Source organism: Lagopus leucura, unplaced genomic scaffold, assembly GCF_019238085.1.
Source record: "Lagopus leucura isolate 7727_CA_CO unplaced genomic scaffold, USGS_WTPT01 Super-Scaffold_100009, whole genome shotgun sequence".
NCBI classification, from domain to species: domain Eukaryota; kingdom Metazoa; phylum Chordata; class Aves; order Galliformes; family Phasianidae; genus Lagopus; species Lagopus leucura.
In genome coordinates, this window is record NW_024962266.1 from 27,243,755 (window position 1) to 27,261,701 (window position 17,947).

At 45.9% G+C, this 17,947-nt stretch overlaps 1 protein-coding gene across 3 annotated transcripts in view; it reads left to right on the forward strand.

Moving 5' to 3' along the window:
* Positions 1-17,947, forward strand: part of ROR1 (receptor tyrosine kinase like orphan receptor 1) — a 148,318-nt gene that overhangs the window by 98,956 nt on the left and 31,415 nt on the right. For all 3 annotated transcript variants that reach the window (XM_042873084.1, XM_042873083.1, XM_042873085.1), the window contains 2 exons: positions 5,554-5,625; positions 16,275-16,562. In XM_042873084.1, the coding sequence (XP_042729018.1) occupies positions 5,583-5,625; positions 16,275-16,562 (331 nt within the window). In that variant the 5' untranslated portion in view covers positions 5,554-5,582. The remainder of the gene's footprint in view (positions 1-5,553; positions 5,626-16,274; positions 16,563-17,947) is intronic.

The window sequence follows — 17,947 nt, forward strand, 5'->3', positions numbered from 1 at the left end:
AACCAGCTTGGCATTTGCTTTTCCAGCCTTAGAGTAAGCAGGCTAATGACTTAAAGTGAAGCATTTGAAGGAGAAATGCTGTTGTGCAACGTTTCATCTTGCTTAGGTTGCTCTCTTCCAGGGTGTGTAAAGGTGGGCAGTTCCCCCAAGCATGCAAGGCCAAGTCTTTCAGCAGGAATAGATTTTTGCTGTGAACTGTGCTCACTGCAGACACGGTATAGACAGGTATTTTATACTGATCATCATGTTCAGAAATTGCTTTATTCGTAATTAATCAGCAGAAGGGGAATGGCTGTTTACGAGGGTGGATGGTGACAGGACAAGGGGGAATGGTTTTAAACTGAGACATGGGAGGTTTAAGTTGGATATGAGGAGGAAGATTTTCACCCAGAGGGTGGTGAGGCACTGGAGCAGGCTGCCCAAGGAGGCTGGAATGCCCTGCAGGCATTCAAGGCCAGGCTGGATGTGGCTCTGGGCAGCCTGGGCTGCTGGTTGGTGACCTGCACACAGCAGGGGGTTGGAACTGATGAGTGTTGTGCTTTTTTGCAACCCAGGCCATGCTGTGATTCTGTGACGTATTGTTAAAGGAAGCATAAGGGCAGTCAGTTCACCTTGAGAGACACTTGGCCTATCTGAAGGGCAGAAAAGCTCTCAACAATTTCCCCTTTTCACTGCAGTTCTGCCTCATCCCGCTGACTGGGGGATTTGGGTGATTCCTGCCTCCTTTTGAACAGCAAGAATTGAGCAATGCAGACATGTCCACTGACACGCAGAGACGCTCATGTCGTGGAAATAGAATCCACTCTTACATTAAAGATATGAGCAGCATTTGAGGTCTACGTTATGGAAATTTCAGGATGGTGCCAATTAAACAGACAAGAAAATTAGTGAATAATGGGTCGTATCCATTACAGTCTGCAGCAGGTGTGTCTTGATTTCCTTCAGCGCCTCCAGGGTGGGCTGTGGATGGGTTGGTGATGGGTGGATTGCAAAATGCAGTGTCTTGGGAGGTGAAATGAAAACGTGTGGGGAGCTTTGAGAGGAGCAGTGAAACAGTGAGAGCTGCAGGAAAAAGATGGTGGAGATAGGGCTAAGAGAACAGCCAGAGGGCATCTTTGTGGGGAGATGTTGGAATGGATCAGTCAGGTAGGAACCAGACAGAGGGAAAGGTGAAGAGATGTGGAATGTGCAGAAAAGCAAAAAGTTCTGAACACTTGGTATAATTAGGGTTCACTCTCATTCTGTATCATCTTACCTTCAATTCCTGTTATCTCCATACTACTTTCAAGTAATACAGCTAAAGGAGACTATTTTCTGAAGATTTTAATTCAGCTTTTTAAGGAGCACTGATGCTGCTGTAACATTTACCAATGATTTGGCCAAACACTGGTGCCCAAATGAGTGCTGACCTTCCCGTTGGCATGGGACAGCTTCCCATTGGTATGTGTGGGAATGCCTTGCCCGATCTTGTTCTTAGTGTCTTGTGCAATCTGGGTTTTATCACTTCCTTAGGCAAATTCCTTCAGAGGATAACAAATCTCACTCAGCACAGGGTTTCTAAGCAGCTTCAAGAAGAGATTTGCAACTGGAAAACTTCATTTTTATTTAGTTTAATTTTGCATGGTTTATTTTATTACTCAGATCCGCAGCTCCTTGGCTACTTTAAATACCTCCACGGTCTTTTTGCTATTTTGGGTATCCCACAGTTAGATGTGGGTTGCAGATATTGCAGTCACATTCGTAGAAGAAAATGCTAATCCGGACTTTCTTTAGGGCATGTAATGAGGGTGTAGAAGGACCCGCAGGTATGACACATAACAGGGGTTGCCCATTGAAGATGGGTTGCTACAAAGCCTGGGATTCTTTCTGTGCAGCCAGGAGGAAAGCAAGCAGTGCAAACATGCAGCCCTCGTACATTGCTCCTGCTGCCTTGCAAGCAAAACATCCACATTTGCAGGCTTATTTCGCTCTCTGCTTTGTTTCCCTGTAGCAGATTTATTTCCCATTAAAATCTTCAATCATTTCTGGGTTTGGTGTCATCTTAGCTATCTGCCTTCTTCCTGTTTTGACTTTTACTCTCTTTCCTTCATGTTACAAATGCACGGTGTAGAGATATTAATTAGCCCGGACACAGGGCCTGGATTGTCTCCTTTCATTGTGGGGCAGCAGATGAGGCTGCCCTGTGCTTGGCTGGGGCTGCAGCCCTGTGGTGCAGACACAGCCCCTGAATGATGGCTGCTCATGGTGAGAAAATGAGGCAGCGGTGTGTGCCTGCGATAAGGACAGGCTCTGCAGTTCTTCTTCCTGGGCAGCTTTCTATAAACCTTATTGAAGTTTATTTAATCACAAAGGCTTTCAAATGACTGACTTGTGTGAAATTCGCTTGGCACTTGAGCAATATGGTAATAAAGTCAGATGTTAGCCAAATTCTCTGTGGGGAGGAGATTTGAATACACTTTGCTTGGCTTTTCACAGAGTTTTTAATTGACTGTTGTGATTTCTCATTAACTTATGATCATGGATGCATTCAAGGCCAGGCTGGATGTGGCTCTGGGCAGCCTGGGCTGCTGGTTGGCGACCTGCACATAGCAGGGGGTTGGAACTGATGAGCGTTGTGCTCCTTTGCAACCCAGGCCATTGTAGGATTCTGTGATGATTCTGTGACCAGCATTTCTTCATTGGGACAGAGTTTTGAACTGATCTTTAACTTTCGTGCGTTAAGATTCTTCTTCATCCGAAAATGAAATCTTACCTGGATGATGGGCCTCTGCCACTTGCATTAATGGACCTTTCTCCAACAGGCTTCTGCAAACCACATCTCATTGTTCCTATGGGTAAAGCAGGGCACAAGTGGGCATTTTTAATAATTAAACGTCAATTCTACATCTCCCTGTTTGATAACCAATTGCAGTATTAACATATGGATTTTCTTTTTTTTTTTTTTTTTTTTGAATGTTGGTAGGTTGGATAGTGGGAAAAATGCATCCCCTGAAGGAGTGGGCTGGCACTGGCACAGGCTGCCAGCAAGGTGGTGCACTCAGCACCCCTGGAGATGCTCTCCATCCACTGCTTGATACTGAGAATGGATGAGGGAGTGACACGTTTTTAGGCTCAGCAGTGCTTTGGTGGGCTCTGAAGTGCGGTGAAGGCTGAAACAACCCATGTAACCCTCCTGTGGTAAAGAGGTGTGCTCATGTGCACAGGGCTCAGCTGCTCCTTGCACACCATCCCTGTTCCTGTGGCTGCTGCTGGGGTGTGCTGCGGTTCAGGTGATCAAACATCACTTCACAAGATGTAATTCGGACACTTTCTATAAGAGCTTTCCAAGCACAGGAGGCATTTCCTAAGTGAGCTGGGAGTTTTTCTGTGCATTTGAGAGCACAGTCACTTGATGTCACAAACGCAAAGGAAAAAAAGCCTTGCTTGGTCTCTGAATGCATTTTGCTGAAGGAGGCAGAGCTGCTGAGCGAGGTGCAGCAGGAGGCAGCCCTGCTTCTGGGGGGAAGCAGCTCAAGGCTTTGATCCCCTCCCCTCTTTGTTTGCTCGGTGACTTTTGTTTTCTGCATTAACTTAGAATTAATGGTATGTCCCCATGCTGTGTGGCTGCTCAGTGTGTTCCTTTCAGTCCTATGAAGTGTTTACTGAGGGCATAGAAATACTTTGCTCTGAAATCAGAGCTTTAATTCAGGAGCATTAGAAAATTGCCTTAGTGATGCATAAGGCCATCTCACAAACAGCGGCTTTACCTCCTGAGGAAAAGTGAGTGTGTCTCACCTTGGAGTTTGGTGTTGTAGTGTGGCTCCTCCTGGAGATCAGGCGATGGCTGTGTGCTCTGGGAGGTTTACCATCACGCTTCCAAAGGCTGTTCAAGACAAAAATTGATACAAACACTCTTGGAGCTGCTCCATTCTCAGGTAGAAGGGATGGGAGCGCAAGGCAGAGATTGAGCGTCCCACCAGCCACGTCCTGTTGGATGTTTGGCCCACTGCTCATTTGTCACATACCCAAAATTTCAAGTCCTGGTGCCATTGGCTATGGTGTCATCCTGCTGAGTGATTGCCATCACCACTGAGCTCTGCTCCAAGCTGCTTTCCTTCAGCCTGGCAAGTTGCTGAGCCCCCAGTCCCTAACATTTGGGTTATTTAAGAGGCTGAAGTGTCTGGAGAGTAAGTGTCTTAAAAGCAATACAGCAGGAGGGGAGTTTGTGCCAGTGGTGTTTGGAAAAGCCCCAAGAGGTGTGCATGGTTGTAGGGACATCTGAAGTGACAGCAGTGCTAATACAGACAGCAGGAGTTCGGCTCTGCTGCTGCACCCATAGCAGTGGGAAAGATGGCAACAGCTTGGGAAAGCTTGTGCTGCACAAAGACATTAAATAACACAGAAAATAAAATGGAAAAAAACAAAAAAGAAGGTAGAGGAATAGACACAGTGGGACAAGGTCTTGGCTTGCATCGTGGGTAGCTTCAGAGCAATGCCATTCATTGCACAGGGGCTCAGGATCTGTCCCCATCAGTGGGTTTGTGCCCTGCGCATCTGCACAGGCCGGGGCCTGTGCTCGTAGGTGAGTTATAATGGCTGCAGGTTCTGTGTTTACATTGGAAATACTTGACAGAGCCTTAAATAAGCAGTGCTACCAGGTGGGCTTTTAAGAAAGACGATATTTATAAAAAGTGCAGTGGCTGTATCTGAACTGAACTGCCGCGTGCGTTTGTATGACATTGTGTTTACAGTTTGCTCGTGATTTCTTAATGAACTCGAAAGTTGCTCACTGATCAAATAAAAGCAGGACATCTTTGGATATCCTTGCACTGAGGTTGCTTTGGACTTGAAGGACGGTGCCAAAATAAAAATGGTGCATTCTGCAATGTCCTTTATAATGTCCTACAACGTTCTCCTTCTGGGTGCTGCTCAGCATCTCTGTGCATCTGCTGGTGCTGGAGATCCAGCCAGGGGCAGGGTCAGCTTTCCCATGTCTCAGATACATGTGTGTTCAATCCCAGCAGCAGTGAAGAGATGCTTCTGATGTTCAGACCAGTCTCTGAGGCCTGCGTTTACATGAGTTGCATGAGAGCTTCTCATACAAGCAGCCCTGTTAACTTCGGTGCATAAACGGTGTCTTTTCTTGTGCTCATGGGTTCACAGGATTAAAATCTCTATAAATGTTAGTAGATAACATGTTCAGCAGCCTCAGAGCACCGTGTTTTTCTTAGCTGCAGCACTGTGCAGTCATTCTAGCTCTATAAAAACCCAGGGAGGGACTTTAAGGTGGGCCAAGCACATCTCAGAGCTTGGCTGCTTGATTAACACAAGGCCTCCCGGTGACAGCGCAGCCAAACAAGCTCCAGTCCTGGCCCTGTGCCTTTTTCCACTTCGCTGCTTCTGCTGCCCATATGTTTCAGCTGCCAACACAGAGCATCGGGCGCATTTTAATCACTGGTTTTCTTCAAATAATTTTACTACTGCGAGAGCAAATTCACAAATGCCTTTTACAACTCTTCGTGATACAGAACTGATAAAGTAACAGCATTCTTTTTTTCTGTTTTTCTCTTCCAGGAGCAAATTCATCCGTGGTTGTTGATTTCATGCCTACGTCATCATGGAACATCTCAAGTGAGCTAGATAAAGGTAAGTGGACAGAAAATGCACAAGTATGTGAAATCAGACTTTAAAATCCTAATAATTCTTCTTGACTCGGCCAAATCAACAAACAAAGGGATGAGGGAGCATTTAAGATAAGCCTTGTTTGCCTTGTGATCATTTGACATTTAATTATGTGCAGTTCTGTGATTCCTGGAGATTGCTGTGTTCGTTTCTTGTTCCAGTAAAATGTTCCACATGGGAAAAGCATTTCAAGATGTGAGCTCTGCTGGTTTATGAACTGCTTGACATTTTGTCTGGTGGATCTTAGGCTCTGAAAGCAAAGTTAACAAGCATCGGGCAGAGTCATTTTGTCTCATTGTGCTTTATTATGAATTTTAAAGGCTTTAAGTCAATAGAATGGAAAAATACATTTGCAAGTGGTAATTATGTGTGATTTTGAGCTCTCTGAAGAGGGTATAGTGAGAAAAAGAGATATATTCCTTATTCCCCTTCATTTTGTAAAGTATGCACCACCAGCTCTTTAACCCAAACTGCTTAGCTTCCTCCAGCCTGTATTCCAAGCCTGCAGCTTCTGAGTCAGTCTGCTCTTTGAAACCCTTCTAATGCACCGTTCACAGAGGAGGATGCTGCTCACCTCACTAACTGTTCCATTTGTCAAACACTCTCTTTCCATTTGCATATAATTTTGTCAACCATTAACTATTTAGACTGACGTTTCCCATCATGGAGTTCTGCCACGGACTGTTTGTCCAAATCTCATAGTCTGCGTTTTGTTACTGCTTTGTATGAACATGTGTGCATAAAGTTTTATGTTGAAACATAAATGTGTTTTCTGTACTAAATATGAAGGGAGTCTCTAGTTCTGGTGGTTAACTCTTTCACTGAAAGCAGTTACATGTCAGTTCTCCGGGCAGCATTTACCTACAGGGCAGCTTTGTGGTCCCTTGTCACAGAAGTCGGGGTCATACCTTGTCGAGGCGAAAGAAGTATTCTTTGCCAACCACTGTTGGTGATGTATGCTTCATTCTCCATGGTGAACCCCACTGGTTTGATTGATGAAGGACCTGCAGTTGGTTCTCTCTGTGTCACAGGGGAAGGTGTGTGCCTTCAGCCGAAGCCCAGAGGGAAAGATGCACAAATGACACCAAGTAGTGGTAGTGTAACTTTTCAGCAAATGCAATCTGAGCTGAGCTGAAAAATAACCCCCAGTAACTTCCTGTTATTATTCCTCATTAGAGTTTTGTGTCAAATGTTTTCTTATGATCAGGGTGATTTTTTACTAGTACTTTGGCTAGGCCCTCCATGTGAGCACTCTCCATCCTTAGTTTGACTGACTGAGCTGGGGAGCAGAGCAAGGTACTTGCAGGCAGCATGCACTGCATGAATGACCCTGCTGCAATCCCTACAATCACCAATAACCCCTACAATCACCAAAGTACCAGGCTATACCAGCTGGGGTTTGGATGTCCCAGTGAGCAGAGGTGAAGTTTTGGGCACTGAACCATCCTATTGCTCAAACCAAAGCCTGTAGCTTCTGCTCCAGCACTGAGCCTGCCTTCAGTGTTCACAGTCAGAACATTTTCCGTGTTACTTTCATGGCACCTGTTGCTGAGTTATTTTCAGGTAAAATGAAGTTTCACACTTCTAATCCACCTGGAATGCAGCAATTATCAGTGGCTGGGCTGAATCCTGCATTCCTGGGGGATTACCGGCCCCTTTGCTTGCCCTGATTAGCATTTAGACAGCTTTAAGCTCACACACCTAAACATGGATTTACATATGTGATTAAAATGCATTTGCTGCCCAAAAAGCTTAGTCAGAGGGACAGGTTCCTCTGTGTGCCCACAGGCCAAGCGAGGCACACATGCCTTGTCTTGCCCATAAAAGCAGGACTTTCATGTGGGTGCTGCCACCTCTCAGGAAGGTCTTTGAAACCCTCACATACAGAAAGCAAAATACACTGCAGCACATGCTGATAGAGGCATGCACTTTGTTTCCATTTCTTTTTGCAAGCAAGCGTCTGGAGGCATCAACATCCACTTGTCTTTGCTGCAGTCAGCCATGAGGTCATGCGGGCGGCCCAGTAAAACTTATTTTAAAGCCTATTAAGTTCACCACATGAAAGCGGTTTCCAGCCAGATTTCCCAATTAAGCAGCTGTCCACATGAAGTGGCTCTAACTCTATCTGCTGTCTTGTGGAAATAAGCATGTCTTCCTTGAGCACGCCTTCGGCGTTTGGAGAGGAGGAACAGCTCGTGGGCTCGTTAAACAATATTCTGCATTTTGAAATAATTACTTAATATGGTGCTTTCCCTACCTCGGAGAGTTCTGCAGCGATTATCTTACAACTGAGCCCTATTCAGGTTTCAATTTCTATTAAATAAGCTAAATCGACAGCATTAAACAGTTGCCTGTTTATTCTTTTTAACAGGAAATGAATTTAAAAGAGACGCAGCCACCCGTGAAGAGCTGTTGAAAGCAACGATTGATGGGAGGGAGGAGGTGGTTTCTCACCAAAACCTTAAAAAAACAAACAAACTATGCATAAAAATAAAAAATAATCACTGTTAAAATAAGAGAAACGTAGCTATGAGCGTTTTCCTCTTTTCCAAGTTGGTAAATCGTGGTGCGCAGAGGGACTGCCACGAGGGAAAAGAGAAATGAAAACGCGATCAAATAAGTATTTAATTATATAAGGAGAAATAAGCGGACTTCAGGAGAAGAGAGGGGGCCTGGTGGGAGGGAAAAGCCCATCCCAGAGGGAGGAGGCAGGATGTGAGCCTCCTGCCACAGGTTTGCTGCCTGAGGTTCCCCTTTGGCTGGGAGACCCCGCAGCCACTGCTGTGTTTGGGGCACGGTGCTGTGAGGGACAGGCTCGGCTTTCCTGCTGCTTAAGACTCTCTGGTTTCCTGTTTCTTTGTACCTGTGCGTCACCTCCCCAGTGTCAGCCAGGCTCCAGCTCTTGGTCCGAGAAAGTTTTGCATTTACCATGAGGTTTTGGTTCCCTGATGGAACCGAGTGGTGGTGGAAGGGTTGGCTTTTCCTTGCATCAGATTGGAAAGAAAACCTGTCCCTGTGAGATCTGCAGATCCTGCGTATATTCCTTTCCCTTTTCATGGCCTATCTGCTTTGATAAAGAAGTATAAAACACTGGAATGATTCAGGGCTTGGGATCCGTTTTCATTTTGAGACATCTGCCATCACAAGCTTGGGCTCACAGCTCCCTGCTGCTCTCAGCTCTGTGTGGCACAGAGCTCAGTGCAGAGAGCAAACATTCCCCAAGGAGAGGGCAGCAGGAGGCAGGATTTTGCAGAATGTGCCCCAAATCCACTGGTGGTGGTGTGAGGTGAAGCTGGGATTTATTTTCATGCATTCCAAGGCACACAAGTACAAGGATCACCTGTAGCAAGGCATGGCGTGGAGCAGCCTAGAGCAGAAAATGACCAGGGCAGGGTGAAGCAGGGCATGGAGAGCTGCAGTGTTTGCAGTGCTACCCTGCACAGGACTGTGCATGTCAGTGACTTTTGGAGAAGGCAGCCTTGCCATCCGTGCTGACAAACCCATGCTGAAGCTGTCGGCTCAACAGTTCCTTCCAGGCAGGGATATGCCCTGGCCTCGAGTCTTCATAGAGAAAATCCTTCTGATGGCCTGGGGAGAATTTAACTCTTAGGCAAACTACATCTTAAGAAACATCAACAAAAGCAACCGTGGACAAAGCCGGGCGGGTCGGGGCCTCCTGACTTCAGCCTCAGTCCTTTAGAGATTTCCAGTTTTTCTTTTGAAATCACTGGATGTGAATTTGATACGTGTGGTGAAAGGGGAAGAATTACAGCTTTCGCATTCATGCACAATTTACCTTTTTATTTTCCTTTATTATCTGGGGGATATTGGGTAAATCAGGCTCCCCCGACGGGGCTCAGGGTTCGGATTCTATTTGTGGGGTCCCGTTAGTAGCACGGCAGTAAATTACTGCTGCTTTGTTTGAAAATTTTTTTAGCCACAGTACATTAGCTCCTTTTGTTTGCTTTTCCACTGACGGAGCGCGCGTTTCTATTTGAGAATTTGTGTTTCTTGAATGTCTCATTTATAAATAACGCGGGGTGTGAAATTTGAAGGTCGTGGGACAAAACGAGAAAAAGAAGCCACCCTGGGTACCACGTGGCATTTGTGGCACAAGTCTTGCACAAAATGCTTTGCTTACGTGGGATTTTGTGTAACCTCGGTGTGTGCAGCGAATGCCTGACCATTGTACATAAGGTAACTATATATAATAACCTTTTCCTGGCTCATCCAGCTATCTTTGTTTATTTGAAAGATTGATAGATCAGAGGGTCAAGGGACGTGTTTTATTGTAAGTTTCTGTTCCAAATTTCCTGACATTTTTGGTTTAAAAAAAAATAGAGCTTTAAAAGGCACAGAAAAGGCTAATAAGAACCAGATCCTCAAGTGATGCTATGTCAAAATGTCAAAAATAACAGCTTTTCTTTGACTCGACGGCATTAATCTTAGGGCACATACCTTTCTGTGCACCCTTCCTTTAATAGCTGGAGTTTTTGTGTGCAGCTCTTTACTGCTGAGCAGCTTCTAAAGTGACAACAAAATCCCTTGATGGTTTTCAGTAGTTTGGTTTATAGCTGGATGTGGACGTTTGTTTACCTATTCCAAATCACTTTTTTTCTTTGTGATAAAGTTTAGAGGCTTCCTACTTGCGCTGTAAAACTGTTCCTAAGTACAGAAAGGCTTCATTTCCCCTTGCTGGATGACAGCATCAGAGCTATCACCGAGGCGGCCATCCTCAAACCTGGGAGTAAACTCAGGAAAGCAGAGGCAGATGTGAGCCCTCATGTTCATAAGAGGAATCCAGAGGTGTGAAGGGCAGCGAGGTGCACAGCTCCCATCCTGGAGCAGTGGGATTCAGGTGCTCAGCCCTGATAACTTTGGATCTTTGGATATCTTTGGATAACTGAGGATCTGTGCTCCGTTTCCTTCCATCAGCCCACCCACCCTTATAGCCCGAGGCAGTCCTGAAGCTGCTAATGATCGGAAAGCAGCAATTAATTATGAGAATCTCAGACACTGAAAAGCTGATAAAGCCTTGGGCAGCAGCTTTTGGCCTGTTTCAGGTCAGTGTGTGATCCTCGGGTAGCATTCATGCCTCAAATAATGGCTGGGAAGAGAAAGCCCCGCACACAGCTGCAGTGTGTATCCTGAGTTGAGCCTTGCACATACACAGTGCTGAGGAAAACGAGCAGGGCGAGCAAATACAGGAGTGTGTTTCCTTTTGTCCCAAGAGATTTGACATCGAATATTTCCGCTTGTTTGTCTGGACTTCTTTAACTCTGATATCCTTCATATGGGTTGCCAAATCGTGGGTCGAGTGCAGTATCCCTTTCCTCCCACTGCCATTCCTCTTCTTTTATTCATTTGAAATAAGTGAAATTCCAGCCGGGAGTCTTCCTTTTGCCCCCTTTAATGACAAGGGGCTGTTGATCGGACCCACAGATCGGACCTGCCAGGAGTTCTCTTCCTTTGTGAGTTATGGGCAGATGAAGCAAGCCGTGGTTAATCCTTTTTCCAACTGAGAAATATGTGCTCTGTCAATGGCCGCACTTGGGTAAGAAATTCTGCTGCTTCCTTCTTCAGCTTAACTGGAAGAGCATAAAACCCTGCCCAGCTGAACACGTGAAGCAAACAGAAAAACCCATCCTGCAAGTTCTGGGTGGGCTCGGAGTTGTAGACTTTCTCCCTTGAGAGCAATTCTGTATGGAACATTCCCACTGCCGGAGCGGATGGCAGTGCTGATAAATGGGAATGTGGGCTGCATCCACATGTAGCGTCGTCTGGGCTAATGTGGCTCATCCCAAGCTCAGAGGAAATAGAAATCATAGAACATTAAGGTTGGAAAAGATCTCTACTACAGCAAGTCCACCTGACAACCCATCTCTACCATGCCTACTGCAGTGCCAGTGCTCTGCTGCACCTGGGTTTAAGCTGCCTTGGTGCCTGCTGTGACCTGAACAAGGGTTTTGATTTGAGCTTCTTCCTGAACGTTTTGAAAGATTAGAAGGGCTCAAAGGGGAGGATAAGTGAAACAATCGTTCTTCTCATGAAACGAATGGTTCGGGGACTAATCCTGCATCCCCACCGTGCCTTATACACCTAGTGAAACCAGAAACGCGGAGCACGCACGGCTCAGCAGAAGCCTCCTATGGACAGGGAGGCTTTTACTGCTCTGAGAGGTGTCTTTGGTAATTTAAGATAGAGCAACCATGTGGTCGCAGAGGAGATTAACATTCCTTGGCCGGAGAGGATGAGCTTTTATTTTGAAAGCCACCTGGGTTCTACTTAAAAGTGGTGGAATACTTCAGAATTTATTACGGCTGAGCAGGCTCCTATTTAACAATGTCAAGACATAGCTGTGGAAATACACACACTTCTCTTCTTTGGAGACACGCAACGCACTACAGTTCGTCCTCGCACAGCTGTTGCTGTTCTGTAACATCAAACCAGCGCAGAGTTTGGCCACGAAGGATACCTAATATTTGGATTTTATATGCAGTGTCTCCAATTTATGCGCTTAGAATCATGAAGATGACTTATGATGTGTTGTGTTTGCATTGGCAACGGCTCAAAACCAGAAATATATTTCAGGCTTGGCTTTCCAGATATTATCTCAAGTCATTTAAAAGTTCATTATAGGGCACCCGCTAGTGCTGCTATAGTAAAAGGGCTGTCAGCATTTTTCAAGGGTTTATAACTCAGCCATTAAAAAAAAAAACGTCTGTGGGCTGAAACTTGGCATTCAGGGGGTAGACCCAGCAGTAAATTGTTTTTACAAATTAAAAAAAAAAAAGTCAATTGCCTATTATTAAATTATAGGTGAGCTAAATTTTATTTAGAACTTATTCAGGCTATTCTCCTGTACTTCCGTAAATTGAAATGCGTCTGAAACGTTCTCATAGAGTGCAGCTCTAAAATACGGACCAGCTGTTGTTGTTCTTGAAATCCTGAGATTGAACTGCAAATATAACAACAGCGCTTATCCCAGCGTAGCACTTTTCACCTTCAAAGTGCTTTACGAGCATTATCTCATTAATGTACATAGCAGCCTCCCCATGATGTAAGAGGGATTATTATCCTCACTTTATAGCTGGAGAAACCGAGCCAAAAGGTTTAAGGCTGTTTTTAAAAGGACTTAGTTGCACAAATCCCGTGTGAGCTTTGATTGGCTTTGGGTGTCTGCTTCCCTTCGGCTCTTCTAAAATCCCAGCCGGGGTGATTCACCCAGCGCTGCTCGGAGCCAGCATTGCACTCACACTTTCCAATGGCTGCTGCCACTTGAGTGTCGTTAACTTTTCGTTAAGGGCCATCGTGTTTCTAACAAATTATTCTTTTGGGCAGAGAGAGTCAGCTTGGGGCGGCAGCCCTGCTCACCCCCTGCTGAAGCCCAGAAGGAGGATCTACCCCTGTTTTTCTTGGCCTCTTTTGTCCCAAATTAGATGGCGTTAGAGCTGATGGCACCAGAGGGAGGGTGGACAGAAACCTGAGGAGTTGTTTTGTTGTTGGTTGTCGTTAGGGAGAGGATGGTGGTGGTAGCTTTGGGGATTTGATGAGCTTTGGTAGGTAAGGGTTAAATTTGAGGGCTGGAAGTAGAATTGGGCTTCCCTTCGGCTGCCCTGTGCTAAGTGAGGGCAGCAGTGGATGGCGCTCATCCGTTCTCTTAGTCCAGTACTCCTCAGGTTCCCAAACCTGGCATGGTTTGGAAGCACTGTTGGACCTTCAGCTCACTGTCAGTAACAGAAATGCTTCACCCATGAGAAACTTCAAGATTCCAGCTGCCTGGAACTTTCCCTGCTCACATCTCATGTCAGGTATTTTACAGTCTGCTGCCTGAGCTGATGTAAGATTTGGATGCAAACTGCGTGGATTGAAGGACTAAGCTAAGCTGAATTTTGAGAATGCTATTTGTTGTAGAGTTCCTATAACAGTTTGCAGAGAAGGCAAAGAAAGCTTGGGGAAGAGTGGGAAGTCCTGGCACCAGAGGCTGCTTCTGTGGGTGCCCGCAGAGATGCTGCCCCATAGCTCTTGCTGTGATGGCCATACTTCCCCATTGCGTCACTGTTGGCACTGGCACTTTGAAATCCTTCTTCTTTTGGTATCCTATCCATCATTATTATTCCTTTATTTGCTTCTTCTGTACACTCCAGGACCTCTAAATATTCTATTTACTGTTGGTTGTCAGCAAGGCCATCACGGGACTGAGGCCATCCTGTTTTCTGTCTGTATTGCACTGAAGATGTCTGAACTTTGAAACACATTCAGGAGTTATGTCAAGGACTGTGATGCAGAAATGCATTGGATCATTAAGTGTGGTTATCCACTTCCGTATGATTACTGTGACTTTGTTAAGCACAGACTGTGGGGAGAGCCCAAGAATACATGTGTTGATTTAGATGATACTTCCCAGTGAGGTTACGAAGGTGCAAGTCAGAAATGCTTTTAGTCATGTAAAAGCGGCTCTGGAGAGGTAAGGAGCAGCCCGGCACCCAGGTGGGATGCTGAGCCCGTTGTCTGCCTTCACCACTCAGCTGCTTTGACACCAAACACGACTTTAACTAACCAGGTCCATAGGAGCACAGGTAGCAGTATGATTTTGCAGTTTCATATCTATGTGTTAACAAACTTGATCAGTGGAAGATTGCTGCGTGGGCAGCTCCTTTGTGCATAGTGCTTACCCTAACAGCACCTCAGGAGAACAGGGACGTGCCGCAAATCCAGGGTAAGAACTCACGCACTAAGGAGATTAAATACAAAGGGGAGAGATACCGATACTCACAAGACATAATGAAGGGAGTAGCCAGTGAAGACATGATTAAAATAAGTAATTAGGGAAGTGGATTAGTTGAGTAAGGTACTTAGCCAAGCTGTTTTTATTGGGTGCTGGAGATCTTTCTCCTAATTTCAGGCAGGCTTGCTGCTGCAGGTAACAGTGGATGCAGCCGACCGTGGCCGCTCCAGCAGCACAAGTTCACTCACTGATGGGCCTCATCGACCTCCCAGTCCTGCTGGCAGAGCACAGCAGCAGGGCCCCGGGTTTCCCACTGCCCGGCCGCCCTGCAGAGACAGCCAGCACTGCTAATGGGCTCTGCCCACTAATGACCACGTTGGGTTTGAACCTGTGACACCGAGATGAAAGCCCGTGTATTCCATTCCCCTAACCCAATCCATCTCGCTCTCTGCCTTTAAAGGATTTAATTAAATGCTGAGTACAGTTAACTAGAAATGGCCTTCTTCCTGACCGATGCAGGATGAAATAGCACTTGACAGGAGAAGGCAATGCTCATGAATGGATTAGAAGAGATTAATTTTGTGAAATCGTGATTTAACATTCTCTGTCTTAACAAAATGAAAGAATTCTTGATCTTATGCTTGCAACTATCATGAGACCTATTTCAGATTAAACTTCAGTGCCCTCCCCAGAGGAAACACTGACTGAGAAGAAAGCCTTCATCTCGTAGATATGATCCCCATTCCTTCATCTGTGCTCTCAGTGCTTGCAGAACCATTCACAACATGGTTCCTGACTGTGGTTTTGCAGCTCCGTTAAAAATGGCTCTGAGGTCCTCGTTGCTGAGTGGCTGATTTCATACATCGGTACATTGTGTGCATGCAGACATGAGCAGGGCAGATGTGTGAGGCACAAACAATAAAATAAGTGGCTGAATTTACAATGGATATTTTTGCATTTACTGGTTAGCAAAAAGAAAAAAAAAATTAAATAGAGGAGAGGCGTTACGTCTTTCTGCTGTGTTGAATGAAGCCAAATATAGGAGGATGCTGAGAAAGTGGAGAAAATCTATGGATGTACAAAGGAAAAGAAGCTTTTGAGAATGACAGTATGACTACTGTGTGACTACTGTGAGTACTGTGTCCAGGTCTGGAGCCCCCTGTGCAATAAAGACAGGGAGCTGTTGGAGAGGGTCCAGAGAGGAGCCACAAAGATGATCAGGGGGCTGCAGCACCTCCTGTATGAAGACAGGCTGAGGGAGCTGGGCTTGTTCAGCATGGAGGAAAGAAGGCTGTGGGGTGACCTCATTGCAGCCGTCAGTACCTGAAGGGAGCCTACATACAGGAGGGGAATGAACTCTTTGAAAGGGTAGATAACTGCAGGACAAAGGGAAATGGTTTTAAATTGAAGGACAGAAGATTTAGGCTGGATGTCAGGGGGAAGTTCTTTGCTATGAGAGTGGTGAGGTGCTGGAACAGCTGCTCAGAGAGGCTGTGGGGGCCCCGTCCATCCCTGGGGATGGTTCAAGGCCAGGTTGCATGGGGCCCTGGGCAGCCTGGGCTGCTATGAAATGTGGAGGTTGGTGGCCCCACCTGTGGCGATGGGTTGGAGATTCATGATCCTAGAGGTTCTTTCCAATGAGGGCCATTCTGTGATTCTTTGACTACAGTGTAGTGAAAATAGCAAAATTTGTTCCTTTTTCCACTGTGCAAAACTATGTGGAACCCACAGTGGCCCTGAAACGCAAATTAACAAGGAGAATTTTTGGCTAAACCCAATGTCCACTTCCTTCATTTCCCTTTCAAAGATAGGAACGAGAGCTCTTCCAAATAACGCTTCCCGAGCTGGATTTTTGTAACTCACCTTGTTTCGTTTTCCACGACAGATTACTTCTTGACGCTCGACGAGCCGATGAACAACATCACCACCACTCTTGGCCAGACTGCAGAGCTGCACTGTAAGGTGTCCGGCAATCCTCCGCCCACCGTGCGCTGGCTGAAGAACGACGCTCCCGTGGTCCAGGAGCCCCGGCGCATCTCCTTCCGTGCCACCAGCTACGGCTCCCGGCTGAGGATCAGGAACCTGGACACCACCGACACCGGCTACTTCCAGTGCGTCGCCACCAACGGCAGGAAGACTGTTTCTACGACCGGTGTGCTGTTTGTCAAATTCGGTACGTTACCTCCTATGAAGCTGTTCGAATTGTTACCTAGGAAAATAGCACGAGTAACTCTGGACAAAGTTCTTAGAGTCATAGGATATCCCAGATTGGAAGGGATCCGTGGGATCTTCAAGTCCAGCTCCTGTGTTGTTTTAACCACTGAAAACAAGGGCAGTGACTCTGGAAGCATTCAAGGCCAGGCTGGATGTGGCTCTGGGCAGCCTGGGCTGCTGGTTGGCAACCCTGCACATAGCAGGGAGTTGGCACTAGATGAGCATTGTGCTCTTTTGCAACCCAGGCCATTCTGTGATATGACTCTACGATGGAATGGTATCAGCCAGCAGCACTGCTTACTGCTCAGCTCAGATGCCCATCATGCCAACTGTAGTGGTGGTCTTTAGTATACAGAAATCCAATAGAACCAGGGCATAAACAGAGACTGCTGAGCAGCAGTGCTTATTTATGCACCAACTGGGTGGATTCAGACCCAGATGATAAATGCTGTGATTTTCTCAAGTGCCCAAGTGACATCTTCTTCCTGTAAGTGAGAAATTCAGCTTGCAGCTTGGAGAAGATTGGAGGTGGAGTGAAAATGTTATATGTAGACCCATTAGTGAGAGAGATATATATATATACCTTTCAGATAAAATAGGTACTTCTTCGAAGCTTGTATTGAGGCAATTGCCTTCAGAGACAGTCTTATGACTGGGGTGATTCCAGACATGAGATGGGTTTTGTGCATCTTGACCATCTCCTCTCAGGTGAAATACTTCACTGAGGTGAGGATGCTTGTGTGGAACCCCAGGCAGCCCTCACAGTGACACAGAAGGAATGATGTATCTGATGTGTGCCAGAGTCTTTTGTCATGAATCTCTAAATTCTAATAAGAAATTGGTCATTGGATTTTCTCATGAAGTAATTGTCCTTTAGTTTGAATCTGAAATTTAGGATATTTTTGTCTAAAAAATAGCATTTTAATAGAAGCTGCTGTAGAAAACACAGAATATTTTTTGTGGTTTGCTGACTGGAGCAACATTTAATCTTACAACTCAATTTCTAAAGCAAGTGCTCATTAATATGAATGTCTCTTAAACCTGCTGCAGCTGACTCTTCAGTTTGCTCTGTGCTGCTGAACTGCAGTCAGCTCAGCCAGTCCAGCATTTGCCAAATCATAAATGCCAAAGGCACCACCAGCGAAACACTGTCAGCCAACGCCTGCTGAATCAGGCCAAGGATGAATACCCTGAAACACAGTGAAGATTGATAGGGGGAAATGATGCTGTTTTCTCCCACTTATAGTTAGAACATGCTTTTGTACAAGCCTCCTGTGGTTTGCTGCAGCCTTTTTTGTCGTGACCCCAAACACAGTCGAATTACAGAATCAGTCCCTCAGCTGT